Source organism: Crinia signifera, chromosome 11 (genome assembly GCF_055691185.1).
Source record: "Crinia signifera chromosome 11, ASM5569118v1, whole genome shotgun sequence".
Taxonomy (NCBI): Eukaryota; Metazoa; Chordata; class Amphibia; order Anura; family Myobatrachidae; genus Crinia; species Crinia signifera.
In genome coordinates, this window is record NC_139227.1 from 20632745 (window position 1) to 20651284 (window position 18540).

General features: G+C 43.1%; 1 protein-coding gene across 5 annotated transcripts in view; it reads right to left on the bottom strand.

The window, feature by feature from the left end:
* ADCY7 (adenylate cyclase 7) overlaps nucleotides 1-18540 on the bottom strand; it is a 164379-nt gene that overhangs the window by 99003 nt on the left and 46836 nt on the right. For 3 of the 5 annotated variants that reach the window (XM_083165369.1, XM_083165373.1, XM_083165372.1), the window contains exon 2: nucleotides 12590-13097. In XM_083165369.1, the coding sequence (XP_083021495.1) occupies nucleotides 12590-12763 (174 nt within the window). In that variant the 5' untranslated portion in view covers nucleotides 12764-13097. Of the gene's footprint in view, nucleotides 1-12589; nucleotides 13098-15923; nucleotides 16081-16866; nucleotides 17110-18540 lie in introns of those variants that run through there. The other 2 variants (XM_083165371.1, XM_083165370.1) reach the window with 2 other exon arrangements.

Sequence of the window (18540 nt, forward strand, 5' to 3'; positions counted from 1 at the left end):
TGAACCGCCAAAATAATACAGGCAAAACTAACACAGGTAGACTAAAAAAGAATAACAGAGAATGCCAGTTCTGAAGAGCAGCACTGTTAACTATCAGTGTCCCAGCATCCCAGCACTAAAGTGCAGTATAAGCTGGGAAGGACATAGATAGAGCAGAGCACCAAACACGTGCTGGCACTAATAAGTATGACTGCTACAAAGTGTAACATATAATATTAATGCAGGGTTAAATGCAACAATGTGTAGGATGTTATTACAGCAGAATATAAATTCAAGGTTCAAGACTACAGCAGGGCAAGGGTTCAGGCAGGATAAACAGACAAGGTTCAGGACTGCAGCAGGACAGGATTTTAGGCAGTATAAAACAGACTAATACTGGTTTCACATTGCAAATCTGCTTTCAACCTGTTTTTGTAAATGTGTCTTAAAACGGGTCAAAAGCCAGTTAAACCCCTTTTCATATTACATGTTGTAAACGGTATATTGCAGTTTCAATACCGTTTTTGTACCTTTCAGATTCAACCCGTTTCACCCATAGAAAGCCATACAATGTCATTTTAAATGTTTATTTCCTGCTTGTGGGCGGGGATCATGCAGGGAGATAACCTATCACCCTTGTGTGGTTATCATTTGTAGCAAATACCGTTTCTGAGCTGTTCAGACTGCAGGGAAAACAGCTAGGATCCTGCTTTTAACACGTTTCAAAATACCGGTATTCTGTAACCGGTAAATTGACAATGGAGCTTTCACATTGCAGCTGTACACATTTTAAAACAGTAAAAATAAAAGGCAATATACCGTGTTAAAGCTGCAATGTGAAATGGGTAATATAAACTCATTGTGATTGATGGGGTAATCTGCGAAGCTGGCAGCTTTCAGAGTTCCAGATTCCCTGGCCCGCCGAATAGGCGACTCCCCCCATGCGCCACCGTATCACCCCGCAACCATGCGAGGGGTTGGGTTATATAAAACACATCCCCTCACATGTCCTGCAGCACGAGAAATCATTTCATGGTCACCGACCATGAAATGATTACTCTAGGGCTCGCAAATATAAAAGTCAATGGAGACTTAAGGTGGCCATACACATGCAGATTTGTCTTCTGATCTGTCTGGTTGGAACAAAAACCTGGTTATGAATGACAGCTGACCATTTGCTTGGAAATGCTGGAAAACTGACAAACTGTCACTCATCCATAACCATGTTTTTGTTCCAACCAGCCAGATCTGAAGATAAATCTTACTAGTGTATGGGCACCTTAAGTTATATTTGCGGGATTCGGCCGAATACAGGGTGGGTGGCTGACGTCATGTGGTATCAGCAACCCACCCCCCGGCACCCTGCAATTTACATGGTAACATCCATGAAATGCTAAGCGCCGCACCCCCCCCCCCCCCCGCCCCACACATGAGCACCACGCCGACAGTGCCGGTCAGCAAAGGCTCTCGCACAAAGTCCTGCACATGTGCAGAACTTCACCATTAGGCCCCTGAACACATCACTAATTAGAATGAGGTAATTGATAAGAAAGGCGTTTCAGCACAGGTGATGGCAGTCATTAATTAAGAAGGAAGTCCAGGAACAGAGCATTCTGTCCCTCCTGGTGAGGATCATTTTAGGAGGTGTGAGGCTGGAACATACAAGAAGTAATGCTGGGTACACACCAAAACGATTTGGATTGGATGCAAATCGTATGCAAATCGCGCGATCCCATCTGTATTCAGATGAATGGATCTTTTACAGATCCCACCTGCAGCAGGTAGGATCGGATTCGCGTCCAATTCAGATCTAACCAAACGATTTTGACCCAATCTGCATCCAATTGGTCTGAATTGGATCCAGATTGATGGGATTGTGCCCAAATCGTTTTGGTGTGTACCCAGCATAAGTCCCAATCAGGATGACTGGGAAAGGACAAGCCTCCTGATAACAGATTAACTGCAGCCGACACAAAGGTAATGGGCTAATTATGAAGCAGCTGAGACTGCTCACAGAACACACACAGGACTCAGGGTGCAGTTACCCAGAACCACCAGAGGCGGCTCGTAACAGATCCAATCTTTAGAGCAGTGGTCAGGGAACTTGATCCTCATTACCCCAGACAGTGCATTAACCCAGCAGGAGCACATGGGTACTAATTACTCACAGACACATATTATAAGGTCCACAGGTGGAGTTAATTATTTCACTTGTGATTCTGTGAGGAGACCTGCAAAACATGCACTGTGTGGGGTAAAGAGGACCGAGTTCCCTGACCACTGCTTTAGAGGTTCCCCATTGCTGTGAAACCACTATACAGGTAAGGTGCATATAGAATCGAGAGGACTGCTGCACAAGTGACAATAAATGGGTGGTGTGTCAGTTAAATACAGTCCCATTTTCAATGGCCACATACCTTTTTTTGCACATGCGCAAGTAAATACTCTACTTGCACCACTGCCCACAACATCATCCCACAGTACAAGACCTATTCCTGCTCATTCACCTTGTTATCTACCAGACTTTACCACCTACCGTCCCTTATTGTGAGGACACACCCATTTTTCCAGGACTCTCCCTTTTATGGTGTCCCCTTTTAATTTTTTTCTAGATCTGTCCCTGATCCTGACTGAATTTCAGCATTCAGAATGTCAACAGTGAATATATCACCATAGATCAGGGGTGGCCAAACCTGTCCTGGAGATCCACCAATGGTGCATGTTTTCCAGGCAACCTGTGGATCTATAATAGGAATGAATGCAGCATGTTTTAAAATGTGACAGTTAGTAATGACTACAGCTGTGCAGCAGCTAGGTAACCTGGAAAATGTGGACCGTTGGTAGATCTCGCGGACCGGTTTGGTCACCCCTGCCATAGATGATGAGTTGCGGAAACTGTAATGTGCTTATTTAACAAAAAAAAATAGTTCCGTTTTATTTGACAAGCCACAGTATATGCAGAATTGCTGTACAGTAGTAGAATGGAAGGATACAGAAATTATTAGCTTATACCCCTTTCACACCGCAGCAATTTCACAGTATTTTACCACGTTTTTAAACAGTTCTAGCTGCAGTGTGAAAGGTTTCAAATGAATTTACCATTTAAAAAAACCCGGTATTTTGAAATGTTTAAAATGCAGGATCCTACACATTTCTGACCCGTTTAATGCGAAGTGTGAATGGATCAGAAACAGTATTTGGTATCCAGCCAGCATTGAACACTTTGTCCGCACATAGGACCCGCTCATTACATATGCAGGGGTCGAGGACCTGCTCATTAAATATGCACTGCGCTGGGTCCCGCTCATTAGATCTGCATGGAGTGGGACCCAGCGCAGTGTATATTTAATGAGTATGTCCCCGCCGCCTGCATATGTAATGGTGCAGGACCACAGGAGGGACATTCTGATATTTTTTCTTGTTTACATTTTTGCCAATGAATGGGTGTGGAGGGGGCCCATATGCATTGTTTTGTCCAGGGCCTACAATGCTGTTAAGAGGGCCCTGTAACCACCCCATACCCAGCCTGACACTACCCTTCCCCCTTCTAGTGCCTAAACCTAACCCACACACCTAAACCCAACCCCTAACCCACAATCCTGCAGCCTAAGTACCTCACTATTGGCTAAACCTAACCCCCCCTTTCCCTAGCCGCACATTCCCACTCCTCACATACTCACCGATTGGGAGTCCTGACAGCTGGGATGCTGACTGCATCCTGTTGTGGAGGAGTCAAAATTGACATTTTGCCCATATAATTGACTTGCTATATATGACAATACCATACTTGCCTACTTTCAGGGAGATAGTAGTTGGTAGTAGAATTTTGCACAGCTCCTTATTGAGGGGGCGTGTCATGCTCCACCCAAAGGGCGTGTCTAGTTCCATATATGGAGAGATTGTGAAAAGAGATTGTGGACCTGGCACCTAGAATCGTGGGTGTGTACCTGCTACATCTGAGATTAAACTTTTAAAATGACTTATATACAGATGTAGATGAGCCCAAAAGCAGTTAGTAAGAGCTACTATACTTGGTAATGTGCTGGGAAATGGGGCTGATGATTCAATGTAAATGTATCTATCTCACATTCATTTTTCCACAAAAAAATGTAACAGTGTAATGTGGGCTAGGTGAAATGAGGGAGATTGCTAGACTAATGAGGGAGAGAGGGAGATTGCTGCTATGTCAGGGAGTCTCCTGCAGAATGCAGGAGGGGAGGTAACTATGATGTAACAGTGTAATGTGGGCTAGGTGACATGGGGGAGATTGCTAGACTAATGAGGGAGAGAGGGAGACTGCTGCTATGTCAGGGAGTATCCTGCAGAATGCAGGAGGGGAGGTAACTATGATGTGACAGTATAATGTGGGCTAGGTGACATCGGGGAGAATGCTGGACTAATGCGGGAGAGAGGGAAATTGCTGCTATTTCAGGGAGTCTGCTGCAGAATGCAGGAGGGGAGGTAACTATGGACAATACTCCCTCCGAATGGTGCATTTGGCATGCATGTTCATTAAACAACTTTAGCAATCACTGCTGAACAATGTAAGGACAATATGAATATATCCGAGCTGTTTTACATAAATCAACAGGCCTATTCAATAGTACACACATTAATGCATCATCTTAGATTACATTATGTAGATAAAAGCTTGTCCAGGAAAGTAAGAATGGGTGACCCACACCATTACACAACCTGTTTTCCTGTTGGCATATATAGCACACTGTTGTAACACCAAAAATACAGGATTGTGAAATTGACAGCTGCTGAACCACAAAAATTACTCCCAAAATGCAGTGCAAAGAGGAACTACGGAATCATGAAACTGAAAACCTCACAGAATCTAAAAAAGGTCAATTTTTCTATTTGGTCATTATTCCAAAATCACAAAAGAAAAACATGTAAACAAGACACCGGGGGAGCAGGAACGAATTATCCAGGCCCAGCATCATCTGTGGGGCCCAATAAGACATACTTACCGACTTTTGAGCTGCCCTCTCTGGGAGAGGGCAGCCAGCTCGGTTAGGCAGGGGTGCGGGGCCATCTCCGGGAGTGAAAAAGAGGCGGTTCAGGGGTGGGGCCACATACACTCTGTCCTGTTTGGGACGTGCCTACCGCGATTGTGTAATTTTAGCCCCGCCATACAGTGCTGTTATTTCAGGCATTGCACTGCGACGCAATCGTGGCATTTTACCCGCAGACCCCCCCTGCTGAGGGGCGGATCGTGGGAGATGGGGGATATGCGGGAGAGTTGCCACCCTTTCAGGGGGCCAGGAGGGGGACCCGATTTCCGGGACCCTCCCGGCCATTCCGGGAGGGTAGGCAACCCTGCAAGAAGATATGTAGGAGAAGTTCCCCCTACACATAGGGGGTGTTTTCAATGCGGCCGGCAAATGTGTTAAACTGCAGGGATCGCCGAAAACAAGTGATGCTCGCCGCTTAACCCCCGTGCCGGCCGCTCAATGTATTCAACGTTCCAGGGGATTCCTCACCGTCAGAGTATGGCGAGGATTTCTCCAAACAACGAGGCTCACGGCTAATGCAGGAAGCCCGCTGCGTTTAGCGCCTCCATTTCACCCTCGCTCCATAAACCTAGCGAGGGGTGAAACGGCGTATGCAGGGGGTCAGTTGAATACTGAACCTGCGAACTGTGACAGCGTGCAGGCAGCACTGCTCGCAGAAAGCACTGAATACACCCCATAGTATTTCATACTTGCCGACTTTGAAATTTGACTCTCAGGGAGAAGCCCGGAGAGGACAGCCGGATCTCCTGGTTGGGGGGCAAGGACAAGCCTAATGACTCAAAGCCCCGCCTCCAACCCATGCAAACACCGCGATTCACGGGTCCGCGAGTAGGGACAGGGCTAAAATGACTCGAAATGCCCCGATTTGCGTCATTTTAGTCCCGCCTCGTCCTATGGGGCGGGGCGGGACTAATCACCACAGCAGAGAATCACCACAGCAGAGAGTGACACCCCTGCTTATAAAGATGCAGTGTCTAGAATGAAAACTACAGTATATCTAGACCAGGGGTGGCCAAACCTGTCCACAAGATCTACGAATAGTTAATGTTTTTCAGGCAACCTGTGGATCTATAGTAGGAATGAATGCAGCATGCTTGAAAATGTGACAATAGTAATATACAGCTGTGCATCAGCTCGGAGATTCGGAAAACGAGGACCGCTGATAAATCTTGAGGGGATGCAGTTTGAAATCCCGGCGGTCGGAATCCCGGCATTCAAAATCCCGATGCCGGAATCCCGACCGCCAAAATCCCAACACTTTATTCCTACAGGACCCCTAGCATCTGTCAGGGGAGCGCACATTCAGTGCTACCCAGAAGTTTGGATTCTGGGAGCACTGGCGTGCTGTGTCCATGAATTCCCCTGGCAACGAGCAAGAAATCCCCTGGCAACGAGCAAGAAATCCTCTGGCAACGAGCAAGTGAGAATAAAAAATGTTGGGGAATGAATATGGGTGGGTGTTAGTGTGTGTGGGGGGGGGGGGGAGTGAGGGGGACACAAGAAACGTTTTTGCCTGGGGGGGTGCAAAATTTCTAGCAATGCCACTGTGGACAGGTATAGCTACAAAACTCGCACTATTTCTCTGTTTAATAGGATAGTTTCAGATTTTTCGTATTTAAACAGATGTTTTATTGTCACCAATATAAATGAGAATATTACCAGCACAGGCAGACAGTATATGCTCTTTCTGGCCAATGTAGTGGTAGGGGCCTGTGTTTGGGGGTGTGGCCAGTCTTCAGAAGGGGTGCGGCCAGAAACCATACTAACTATTAGAGACCGCATGGTCTAGGCCCCTTAGTAGTAAGGGGCCTACTAGTGCATGCATGATAATGTACCAGATTAATTACAGAAGTAGAGAATACACAGTAATCCTGTTCAGTAGAAGGTAACATGTACAATGTATATTTTCAAATGCACAGTCTGAAACCTGACCCCTAGAGGAAAGGGGGGGGGGGGGCAGCAGTTGGGTCTACTGTGGGCCAGTGCAACCCTGACCCACCCCAATTATTGTCTAACCCTAACCCTCCCCAAAATCCTCCAATGTTGGGATTGCCAGTATCACAGCCAAATTGCTGACGACCTTTTGACCCTGTTGACCTGTTGCATGGTACCATATGTGGTCGACCTATTATGTGTACATCCATTGAACCACTAGAGGAAGAAAGCATCAATGGTGGGTTCCCACGTTCCATCCAAATGCAGTCACCAGGAAGACCATTCACCAAGACTTGTCTAGGGACAAGTATACCGATTTGAAACACCTGCATCAAATCTTGTTCAAAGGCTCTGTGGTCCAGTACAGCGAGCAGTGTGGCCACAATACAATTTCTGTGGCCTTGTCCACGTCAAGGCTGATATCTATACCCATCAGCCAGTGAAGTTCTTCAGTAAAAGGTAGTTTATGTTTGATCAATAAATCAGGCAATAAGGACTGAAGCAAAAGAGGCCATAATGTTTACATATTTGATTTTTAAATTAAAAAAATGCGGTAAAACCCCCGTTATCTGGGTTTTTACTGCATTTTGGGATGCTCTAAGCATACCCCACCGGGTTATCGCGACGGGGGGCATCGCCAGAAAAATCTGGCGATTCCCCATAGAAGCGAATGGGCTTCTAACACGTCCCACTGCCACCCCGCACGCCCCACCGCAGTCCAACACCGACCCCCGCACCAACCTCCCCTCACCTGTATCCAGGAAGCACAGAGCTGTGCTGCCCGGACTTGTGACCTCCTCCTCCCTGTACTTCCGGTTGCAGGGAGGAGGAGAGCACGGCGCAGCAGCAGCAGCGCCGGGTAAGGGAGGGTGGGACCCGCTGACTCTCACCACAAATGACAGCTCTTAACGCAAGAGCTGTCCTTTGCCATAATTATTGCATATGTTAGAGCATATGCGATAATTGTGTTTGCGGTAGCCGGCGATAGGCAGTCAAGGTAAAACCCTGTTTCTTCTTCCCTCCGCTGAGCTGATAACGGTCCCCCTCCTGAAACTTCATGTACTACTAACCTATTGAGCAGGCAGATAGTGGCATCTATGAGGAAGGTCAGTGGCTTAGATACATGTTTACCACCCACAGCACCATACAAACCATATTTCACACAATAAAGGCATTCACAGGTTAAGGGGCGGAGCCCCTTACGACGGTGTGAAGAGCGCCCTTAGGGCGCGATGATTCACCTAGTATATAATAATGTGCCTGGCATTCAAATTCAGTGTACACAAACTTTTTTATGTTTTAAAACCTTGTTTCATGCACAAATAAAATACATTTGTGTGTGTATTTCATGTGTTTATACAACAGAAATGCAAAATACCTCAAGATACCTCATTCAAATATAAAAATATTCAAAAATACGGAATAATCAGTTATCCAAAATACAGAAGCATTTTGGATAATGGATATTCAACCTGTACTATACAGTTGAATCTTGAGGTGTGTACACACGGTAAGATTTACCCTTTGATTTTGATTATACTGGTATAGTCAAAATGGAATCAGTATCGCACAAACATCGAATGGAGATCAAACATGGTTTTAAGCTTTTGATCCCAACTCGATGCCATGTTTAGCATAAATTGAATAGCCAAAAAGACTATAAGACTAAAGTGCAGCCAAGACTATATAGTGGAAATCTAATACAGATAGAATTAATCAAAAAAATTTTTTTTGCCTTGCGATGCTATCCCGATATGATCTGCGTCATAAAGCCTCTCCCCTCAACGTCTTATTTAAATTTATAGTATAGTCAAAATCGCATAAAGTCCAAAGCTACTGCGCGTAAAGCCCACATCTACCACAGCCTGTTCCACCACTGGCAGCTCCCTGGGAGTTTGTTTACCAACTACCATCCCCCACCCCCATAAAGACACTGTTGCCCATGGGTGGGACAGCCCCACAAACATTGGGACAGTTGGGAGGTATAAGAAAGTGGGGGAGAGTCTCTAAACTAAAATTGCGGTAAAAACCCCGTTATCAGGGTTTTTACCGCATTTTGGGATGCTGTGTTTCCCGGACCTGTGACCTCCTCCTCCCTGCACTGGATTATTTACTTTGGGCTACTTGTCCGCTTGTCCCACCTTGATCTGACGATGCGCAGATGAAAAAAAAAAGGCCAAGAGACGCAAAACCACTGCTAATCTAGGTAGTAACTACACCAAATGTACCCAAACCATTACAAAATGTACATTTTTTAACACAGGTGACTTAATTATACTGCTTTCAGACCGCAAACACTGGTCTAACCCTGTATTTTGAACACGGGACCATCCTTGCTGCGACCTGGGTCAAACACCTTTTTGACACCTTTCACACTGCACTTGAACCCGGATTATTCCCAGGTTGGCCGCTTTCGCACTGGATCCGGGTCAGCACAGAAAAACCTATGGGTGTCTTTAAAAGTGGACTTTTTTCAGGCTCGCAAACATGAAGTCATAAAGGAAACAAAATTGAGGGGCTGAGAGGAATACTGAGTGACATAGTGGGTAGGGAGCTTTCAGACTGCACGCCAACCTGGCACACCGCACCTCGACCCGGGTTGGAGACAGAAGGACACGGCAATAGTGTAGAGTGCAGTCTGAAAGCGGTATGAGTTTCTCAGTCAATTTGATTATTAAACCATCTGTGCTCAAGCTTGGATATACTTTTAACCTTGACTGTAATGATGGTGTTTGGGAAATTTGAACTACAGCATAATAAATAGTTAATCACTGTGTTCTTTTGGCAAATTACTATAGGTACTTTCCCTCTAATTATACAGAAGTACTGTACCATACTGCCTACTTCCATAACGAATACACAGGCATTCTCAAAACAGCTGAACACAGTTGTAGACAAGACTAAATCATCTGTTTTGGAACTTTATTAGTGTAATGCTTCCTGATAGGATTTTGCTCGTTAAAATAACCATGTTTCCAGAAGTATTTATCATAATAACCCACAACAGTCAAATAGATGTATTCCCTAACAAACACAAAGCTTTAACAAACTACCCTGTAAATTGAATTATCTTAGAACTACTGCAGCCCTTATGCTGTGTACACACGGGGAGATTTGACATTAGATTTTGACTCATAGTTACCTCCCCTCCTGCATTCCGCAGGAGACTCCCTGAAATAGCAGCAATCTCCCTCTCTCCCTCATTAGTCTAGTAATCTCCCTTATGTCACCTAGCCCACATTACACTGTTACATCCAGGGCTATTTTTCAGCAGGCTCCAGCAGGAACTGAGGCCTTTATTCTAGTTCACTCTTTCTGACAAAATATTTCTTAGATGGACAAAACGATGTGCACTGCAGGTGAGGCAGGTGTTACTTGTGAAGAGATAATTAGATTTGGGTGGGGTTTTACACCTGCCTCACCTGCAGTGCACATGGTTTTGTCCATCTAAGAAATATTTTGACAGAAAGAGTGAACTAGAATAAGGGCCTCAGTTCCTGCTGGAGCCTACTGAAAAATAGCCCTGGTTACATCATAGTTACCTCCCCTCCTGCATTCCGCAGGAGACTCCCTGAAATAGCAGCAATCTCCCTCTCTCCCTCATTAGTCTAGCAATCTCCCTTATGTCACCTAGCCCACATTACACTGTTACATTTTTGGGGGAAAAAGGAATGAGAGATAGATACATTTACATTGAATCATCAGCACCATTTCCCAGCAATTTACCAAGTATAGTAGCTCTTACTAACTGCTTTGGGGATCATCTACATTTGGATAGAAGTCATTTTAAAAGATTTCACTCACATATAGCGGTATACACCCACGATTCTAGATGCCTCGTTGACAATCTCTTTTCGCAATCTCTCCATATATGGAACTAGACACGCCCTTTGGGTGGAGCATAACACGCCCCTGTGCAAAATTCTGCTACCAACTATAATCTCCCTGAAACTCGTTTTCAAAAGTAGGCAAGTATGTTTTGACTATATATATCCAATATCGCATGCAGATCGTATACAGATCGCACAGATTTTTTACCTTGCGATCCCGATGCGCGCTCCCGGGACAGCACAAATCGAAACCCAGATAGAAAGGGCAGCAATGACTATATAGTGCAAATCAAATGCAGATAGCATGAATTGTATGTAACTAGTACAGAGTTAGCAAAGATTGTATAGCACTCAGATCTTAAGTCAAAGAGCAAGGGAATCTCACCGTGTGTACACACCACTAAAAGGTACTTGCACTCTGCTGTTAAGAAGAATATGCTATTTTGTGATCTTATTTAAAAAAAAAAAAATACAACAACAACAACAACATCATCTTCTGAAAACAGATAACCGCAAGAGCAGTCTGCATCAGAATAAAATACTGTACAAATAATAAGCAGTTACAAACTGAACACCCACAAATACACAATAGGTGTTTATGGCCCAACTGTTATTGTGTGTTTTTTTTTTTTGTGCATTAAAGAACAAGAAAAGAAAAGTAAAACACACCTTGAAGGCCATGTCCCGCATTGTTTAAACTGATTTACGTTCTTAAACATGCAACACAAATACATTCTGAACTTGTATGATTCTGAAATGCATTTTTCTTACCGTTTTACAGCTATCATCATATACCATTGTTTAATGCCTTGAAATGATTAAGATGCTCAAAAATGGTACAATGAGTAAATAAAAGCTAACCTTGTACAACTAAATGCATTTACATAGCATTAAAGATGCAGGCAAAAAGCATGTAAGAATGCGATAAGATATGAGGCCTAAGCGAGTAGAATTTTTTTAAACAACAGAAATGCAGAATAAAGAATACAAGACAACTTTCCATATCAGCCTTCCCTTCTCTGTATATACCAGCACTAAAGAATAAATATCAGAGGATCAGGCAAACACTGAAATATTTGCTTTTGCTATATTTTGTCATAAAGATGACATACTCACTGTGATGTAGCTTGTTTATGTCTTAGTATATTTGTTTTGTTAAACCTAAGCATCCAGTGTGTACATTTAGTTGATCAAATACTGTATGTACCCATTTGGAATAACAAAATAACTTACGAAGTCTCATAATCTGGCTGGTATAAAAGATCCTAGAACCATTGTTTCTAAAGCCGCAATACAAATATTTGAGGTTTCCAAACATTGCAAAGTTACACTTCTAACGCTGGGTACACACCAGAACGACTTGGCCTCAATTCCCCCAATTTCGATACAATCTGGACCGATTGTATGCAAATTGGGCATGTTTAGCGTGTTTTAGATCCGATTCCGATCCGATGCCCGTCCCCGCTGGTGGTTTGGTCGTTTGCAGATCCTACCTGCTGCAGTCAGGATTTGAAAACGATCCCTTCAACTGGGAACAGATCGGAATCGGTTCGGATGCGCATCGTGAGCAGGTGGAGTGCTTCAACAGATAATATGACCATCGTGTGGTGGTATCATCTATGTGTTGTCAGGCGCTGCGGAACCCTTGTGGCGCCATATAAATAAACGATAATAAATAAATAGTGATAGAAGATTTAGTGTCACCATGTAACATACATTCCAAAGTGGGATTCAGTTACGGGTTATTAATACCGTATTTAAGCTTGAAGTCCTCCCATCGGACCAAAAACATCAGAGGTGAAAAATGAAAACTTTACTCACTTCACTGGTGGTGAAGAAGAGGACGATCAGAGTCACACAAGCTGTCCCCACCACAAAGAGTAGGATGAGTAGCAGTGGGTAGTACTGGCTGATGCACTGGTACTTCTCATACAGTGAATGTGTAATCATCCAGTCCTCCTTGTCCTTGATAAGATACCTTCCTTTGGATGGCATTTTATTCCAGATTTGCTTCTTCCTTTTTTTTTTATTTTTTTGATGGCCCACTCTGCACAGCCAGACTTCACAGCATACAAGACTTACTACGAGCTGGCCATCTCCCCCGACTGTTGTGGCTTGTCTGTCTGATTCACATTGCAAGCCTGCATCAGGCGTGAGAAGTCTGCAGCTGGGCTAAGGTAAGAGAACCCGCTCCCTCCTCCTAAAACATGTGCAGCTTATCGAGTGCTGTGAGTAGGCATTTCTGTGCCTGTGTGATATCCTGTCAGTCTACAGCAGTGGCTGACCATCCAGCATCTCATGCTTCTATCCTTGGTGCCTCCTTTGTACACTGTAAGGACAGGGAACACAAAAGACACCCAAAGTAAGTTGTAAGATCAAACCAATAAAAAAAAGCAAATATTAAACAACCAACAAAATGCATAAACCGTAAAATATTATTATTAACATTTATTTATATAGAACTAGTATATTAGATTGCACGTTACAATTTGGATATAAAAGAAGGAACAATTGTTACCTTTAAAGGGACAAATGTAAAGTTATGAAAACTAAGTACCGACCTCCGAGACTTATAAACAATTTAATTGTTAGCTGTTGTAGCACAGAAGCTGCTGTGTTAGATGCAGAATATTGGGAAGTTGTCCTTCACACACAAAGGACATCCCAGAAGCCATGACAGCTCATTGAATCTGGAAGTTTGTAATGGCCCTTGAAAAAGAACTGATGTTTGAGAAGATGCTGAGTGGACAGGCAGAGGCGGAGCTAACAGGTACATCATAGTGACTAGTATTGTAGGTGTGAGATGACTCAGTGACGAATCACATCTGTGTAACACTACCTGTTTGACAGCTCTGATACTGATGCAACTTCTATACATTACACAAGATCCCATGTAATGAGACCAGTTTCACCGAGTGTCTGCGGGATACGGCATGATCTGTAATTCATTTTTAAGGTTTTACTGTTCCAAGTAGTGTCTCGGGCACTGGAAGACTCACATAAGGATCACAGGTGTACAGGAAATTAAATACTGAATGATAAATAGTATAAGCTTCATAATCTTATCATTATGAACCATACACAAAGCAGAATCCAATATTTCAGCAGTCCCAGGTCACAGCCCCAAAGCCTGCATAAAAGGTGCCTGAAAGAGGTTTTGAAGCCTTTACAGGAAGGAAAGTATTTCTGACATTTAAATTCCACACTGCTGTTTGGAATGTATGGTGTTTACCTGTCAATCATTCTTAAGTAGCATTTAAAGCGTTATTTATAGTAGTAATCGGATTAATACCCTATACCATGGAGGGTTGGTGGGAAACGGATTAGGAAGCAAAACATTGTAAATGCCATTTAGAGCCGGCTCAAAAGCAACTGAGCCAAATGAATAATGGGCTATAGACTATGGGCCTAATTCAGTAGGAGTTGTAGTTCTGAAAGATATCGCAAAAGTACAACTGGTGGGGCTGGCACGCAGGGGGCCACCAAGCACAGGGCAAGGCTGACCCGCATACTTGCTTACTTTGAAAGTCTGTCATCAGCACTTCTGGGGGTGGGGCCTGATGTAGATCAAGCGGGTAGATCAATTTGCGGGTCTTTGATGAGGAGGCGGAGCTAAAAGGGCATAATAATTTGTATATTTACCTACGCACCCTCCCCTTAAAAGTCACGAATTGCGATATTTAAACTCTGCCGCCGGAGAGATGCAGGGGGTCTGGTGAGTCCGGTGGTATCCAGGAGGGTTGTCCAACTTTCTGGCAGGCTGGGAGGGGGTCCCAATTTTTAGGAGCCTGCCGGCCATTCCGGGAGGGTAGGCAAGCCTGTCATGCGCTGACCCAGGTAAAGGCCTAATAGAGGGGAATTTACTATAGGTGTTGACTGTCTATAACTGTAATTTATAGGAATATTATTCATATGAATTACATTATAGGCTTCATCTGAGGAATGCAATTTTGCACAATTGATTTTTTTTGCTACTATGTTGATATAATAAAGGTTATGAATGTGATTAAGACCCATGGAAAGGTCACCTAGTGCTTCAATTCAGATAAAAGGGTATTTTAAGATAGTACAGGTTGAGTATCCCTTATTGAAATATCCGTTATCCAAATTATTCCGAAAACCATATATTCCATAATGTACTTTATTTATTTATTTATTTATTTCCAAAAGCAAAAAATGGGGAAATATGTAATTGGCACTACTGGGGATATGATACATAACTGGCACTACTGGGGACATGATATGTAACTGGCACTACTGGGAACATGATGCATAACTGGCACTACTGGGGACATGATACGTAACTGACACTACTGGGGACATAATACGTAACTGGCACTACTGGGGACATGATACGTAACTGGCACTAATTGGGACATGATACGTAACTGGCACTACTGGGAACATGATGCATAACTGGCACTACTGGGGACATGATACGTAACTGGCACTACTGGGGACATGATACGTAACTGGCACTACTGGGGACATGATACGTAACTGGCACTAATACAGTATGTGCTACAAAATGATTGCTTGGCATTCAAATTCAGTGCCTGAGATTGATAGTACACAAACTTTGTTTCAGGTTTAAAACCGTGTTTCATGTACAAATAAAATATATTTCTGTATATTTCATGTGTTTTATGTGTTTATTCATCGTACATGCATTCTGTGTTCACATAGGTCCCGACCTCAAGATACGTCATTGAAATATATAAAAATATTCTGAAGCACGGAATAATTCCTTATCCAAAATGCTTGTGGTCACGAGCATTTTGTATATGGGATACTCAACCTGTATCTTGATTTATGGACACTAAAACCATGCTCTAACTACCAATAAACAACTATTGCATTGAAGACTCCCCCAAAAAGATAATTCCACAGGTAAAAACATCTTAAAAAGGCCCAAAAAGTATACTTCACATTCCAGCTGTAGTTACACAAACTTTGCTCTATTCTACAATATAATACAATTAATTTGACAGGTTTAGTTTAGAGTTAGTGAGATCATCGGATACTAACGAATTATACAGACATTTTCACTTGCAAGCACACACAAAACGATAAAACAAACCATTTTCCATTACAATATTGAAAAAAAAAAAATACACAAAAAATACAAAAACACTGTATAGTTATTCATACTCACAAGAAATAATACTGGAAAAAGGAAATATTTTCCAAACCACTTCAGCACAGTTAGAAACAGACATGAGAAAAGTAAATATGTGGTTTCCTAATTACATGTAATGACGGTGGGAATTAAACCCTCTTAAAAAAGGTAGTGATTGGTGCAATTTTGAAGAAAGGAGAACATGGATTTTGGAGAGTGAAGAGACTGACAACATGCAGAGGGAGAAGGGGAGTAAGAAAGGTTTAAACAAAGAAACCAGTCTGGCTGCCCCTTTTTTCTAAGCTCCTTTCCCTCCCTCCATGGTAACCAGCGTATTCACATCACAAAACCCTTCTGAAGTCTGGGAATTAACTCACTCTCTGCCAAATTACCTTCACAAAAAAAAAAAAACCTGTTTACTGGAGGCCATTCACACCAAAGCCACTAGCAGCCTCATCGTTAACAATCCGCTCATTAGTTAATATCTTAAATAATATTTAGATTTTTTTTTCTGCTTTGTTTGCAAAGTTCAAACCCATTATGATGATTCCCTGTTAGACAGTTTGCTTATGACCTGGCACAAATTGCAATTGTGTGAAGTTGAGGTCCAGAGTGGAAAGTGTTACTTCCTTGTATACAAAGATGTCTCGTTAGGGATCAAAGCCAGATTGCACTTAATTTGCAATGATCTGTCCACACATTTTTAAACAAATGCAAAATGAAGCCAGAACTAGGATTACAGACCTATCAAAAAAGGCAGTTACAAAATGTGTTACTTACACAGCATATGCAAAGGAAAGATAGGGGATCATGGAACCATATCTAAGCACGGTCTTATCAAAAGTATGCCTCAACTAAAAATGTCGTTTTTAAATTTAGATAAAACAAAAAAAATAATCGCAAATAAACAAAAACAGCTCATCACGTACAGCTCATCACGTACAAATATAGCATATGTCGTATTATGGCAAATTCTTACCTTTTCTAGATCCAAGTGACCATGCCACTACCAAAATATGATTTGATAATCACTTTCTGGGAAATTACAAAGTTAAAAGCCAGAGAAAGTAAAAATAACTAGTGACAGTGGCTAACAAATAGTTATTGATCCGTATATTTTAGAATTGTACTAGGCGGGTAGCAGAAATTTCTGGGGAAAAAAAACTAAAAAGTTTCCCATAGATGAATTCAGTAGAACATCCTAGTGCATGGAGTTTTACTTGTGGCTATCCAGCGGTTGGTAACACATGCTGCGGCAGCATACTGTACCAGCTGCTGACTGGCTGAATGGTTGGCAATGCTCTCGCTGAACAGCTGCACAGCTGGAAATAACAGGCAGGATCTGGTCAGAGAAGGTTCTTGTTGAACACGGGGGAGTTTTACAAAACTTTTTAGTAAAATGATAAAGCTATAGTTGAATACAAGGACATTAAAGGTCCGTTGGAAACTGGTGTTGCTATAAGATGCTATGCCATTTCCCATGACTGATTGACCTTTGTTGGGTACTGGTTGTACTAGATCTTAAAAGAAAGTGATCTGACAGCATTAATTACCATGAGTGGAATCTAACACTCTTGAATAGAGGTTAAATATATTATTTGCATATATTTACCGACCATTTACAGAACAATAAAGAGAAACTAAACTAGGTATGCATCTATGGGCGGATTCTGTGTTGGGAGTAGGGCAATATAAAAAAAAAAAAAACTGTGCACCTGGAACAAACAATGTTGACATGCATGGGGGGTGCACATGTTTATTTTTGGTATGAAGGGTAAGTACTTTTCCAAGTAGCCCACAAATGCTGGACAGTTTTAATCTTACTGTACATTGGAAATTAGATTTAATTTAGGACATGCTCTCTGAAATCTATATTCATACAACCCAACATTTGCAAAATGTAAAGTGGGACACCAGAACAGGGCCGCCATCAGGAGTTTAGGGGCCCAAGACTCATTTCCATTCTGCCCCCCCCCCTCACTTAACTTACCATAACCCATTACCATGCGCCCTCATCTCCTCTTCCGCTGAGCTGCAACCCCGAGGTCCCGGAGCGCAGGCTTCTTCAATTCAGGATGCCTGCAGCCAATTAAAATGCAGCACCAGCTGGTGAGCCAATAAAAGCTCATGTACAGGCAGCCACTCTAATTGCCTACTGGTACGCAAGCTCTGATTGGCTCAAAAACTGGTGCAGCATTTTAATTGGCCGCCAGCATCCTGGGTTGTATAAGCCTGCGTTCCGGGACCTGCTATGTTCAGCTCACTGAGCGCAGCGGAGGCAGTCAGGGGGGTTGCAGTGGGTAAAATGAGCTGCCCAGGCCCTTCCAGAGGCCGGGGCCCCGGACAACTGTACCCATAGCACCCCCTATTGGCAGCCGCAATTCCTTGGTCTTTGTGAACGGACGCTGTCTCCTGAGTGCCCTTTTCTTGGACCATATATGATTTACTGAAGTGGCATTGGAGCAGTTGTGATATTGGGAGTACCTGCATAATTATATATATCCAGGGGTTGGTTGGAACCGGCACTCAATCCCTTCTTACTGGGTCAGATACTGAGTGCCGGGGAATAGATGGAGATTATATATATATATATATAGTAAGGTACAGACCGGCACTTCTGTGACCGTAGTAGTTATGATGCCGGGTGCCCTCA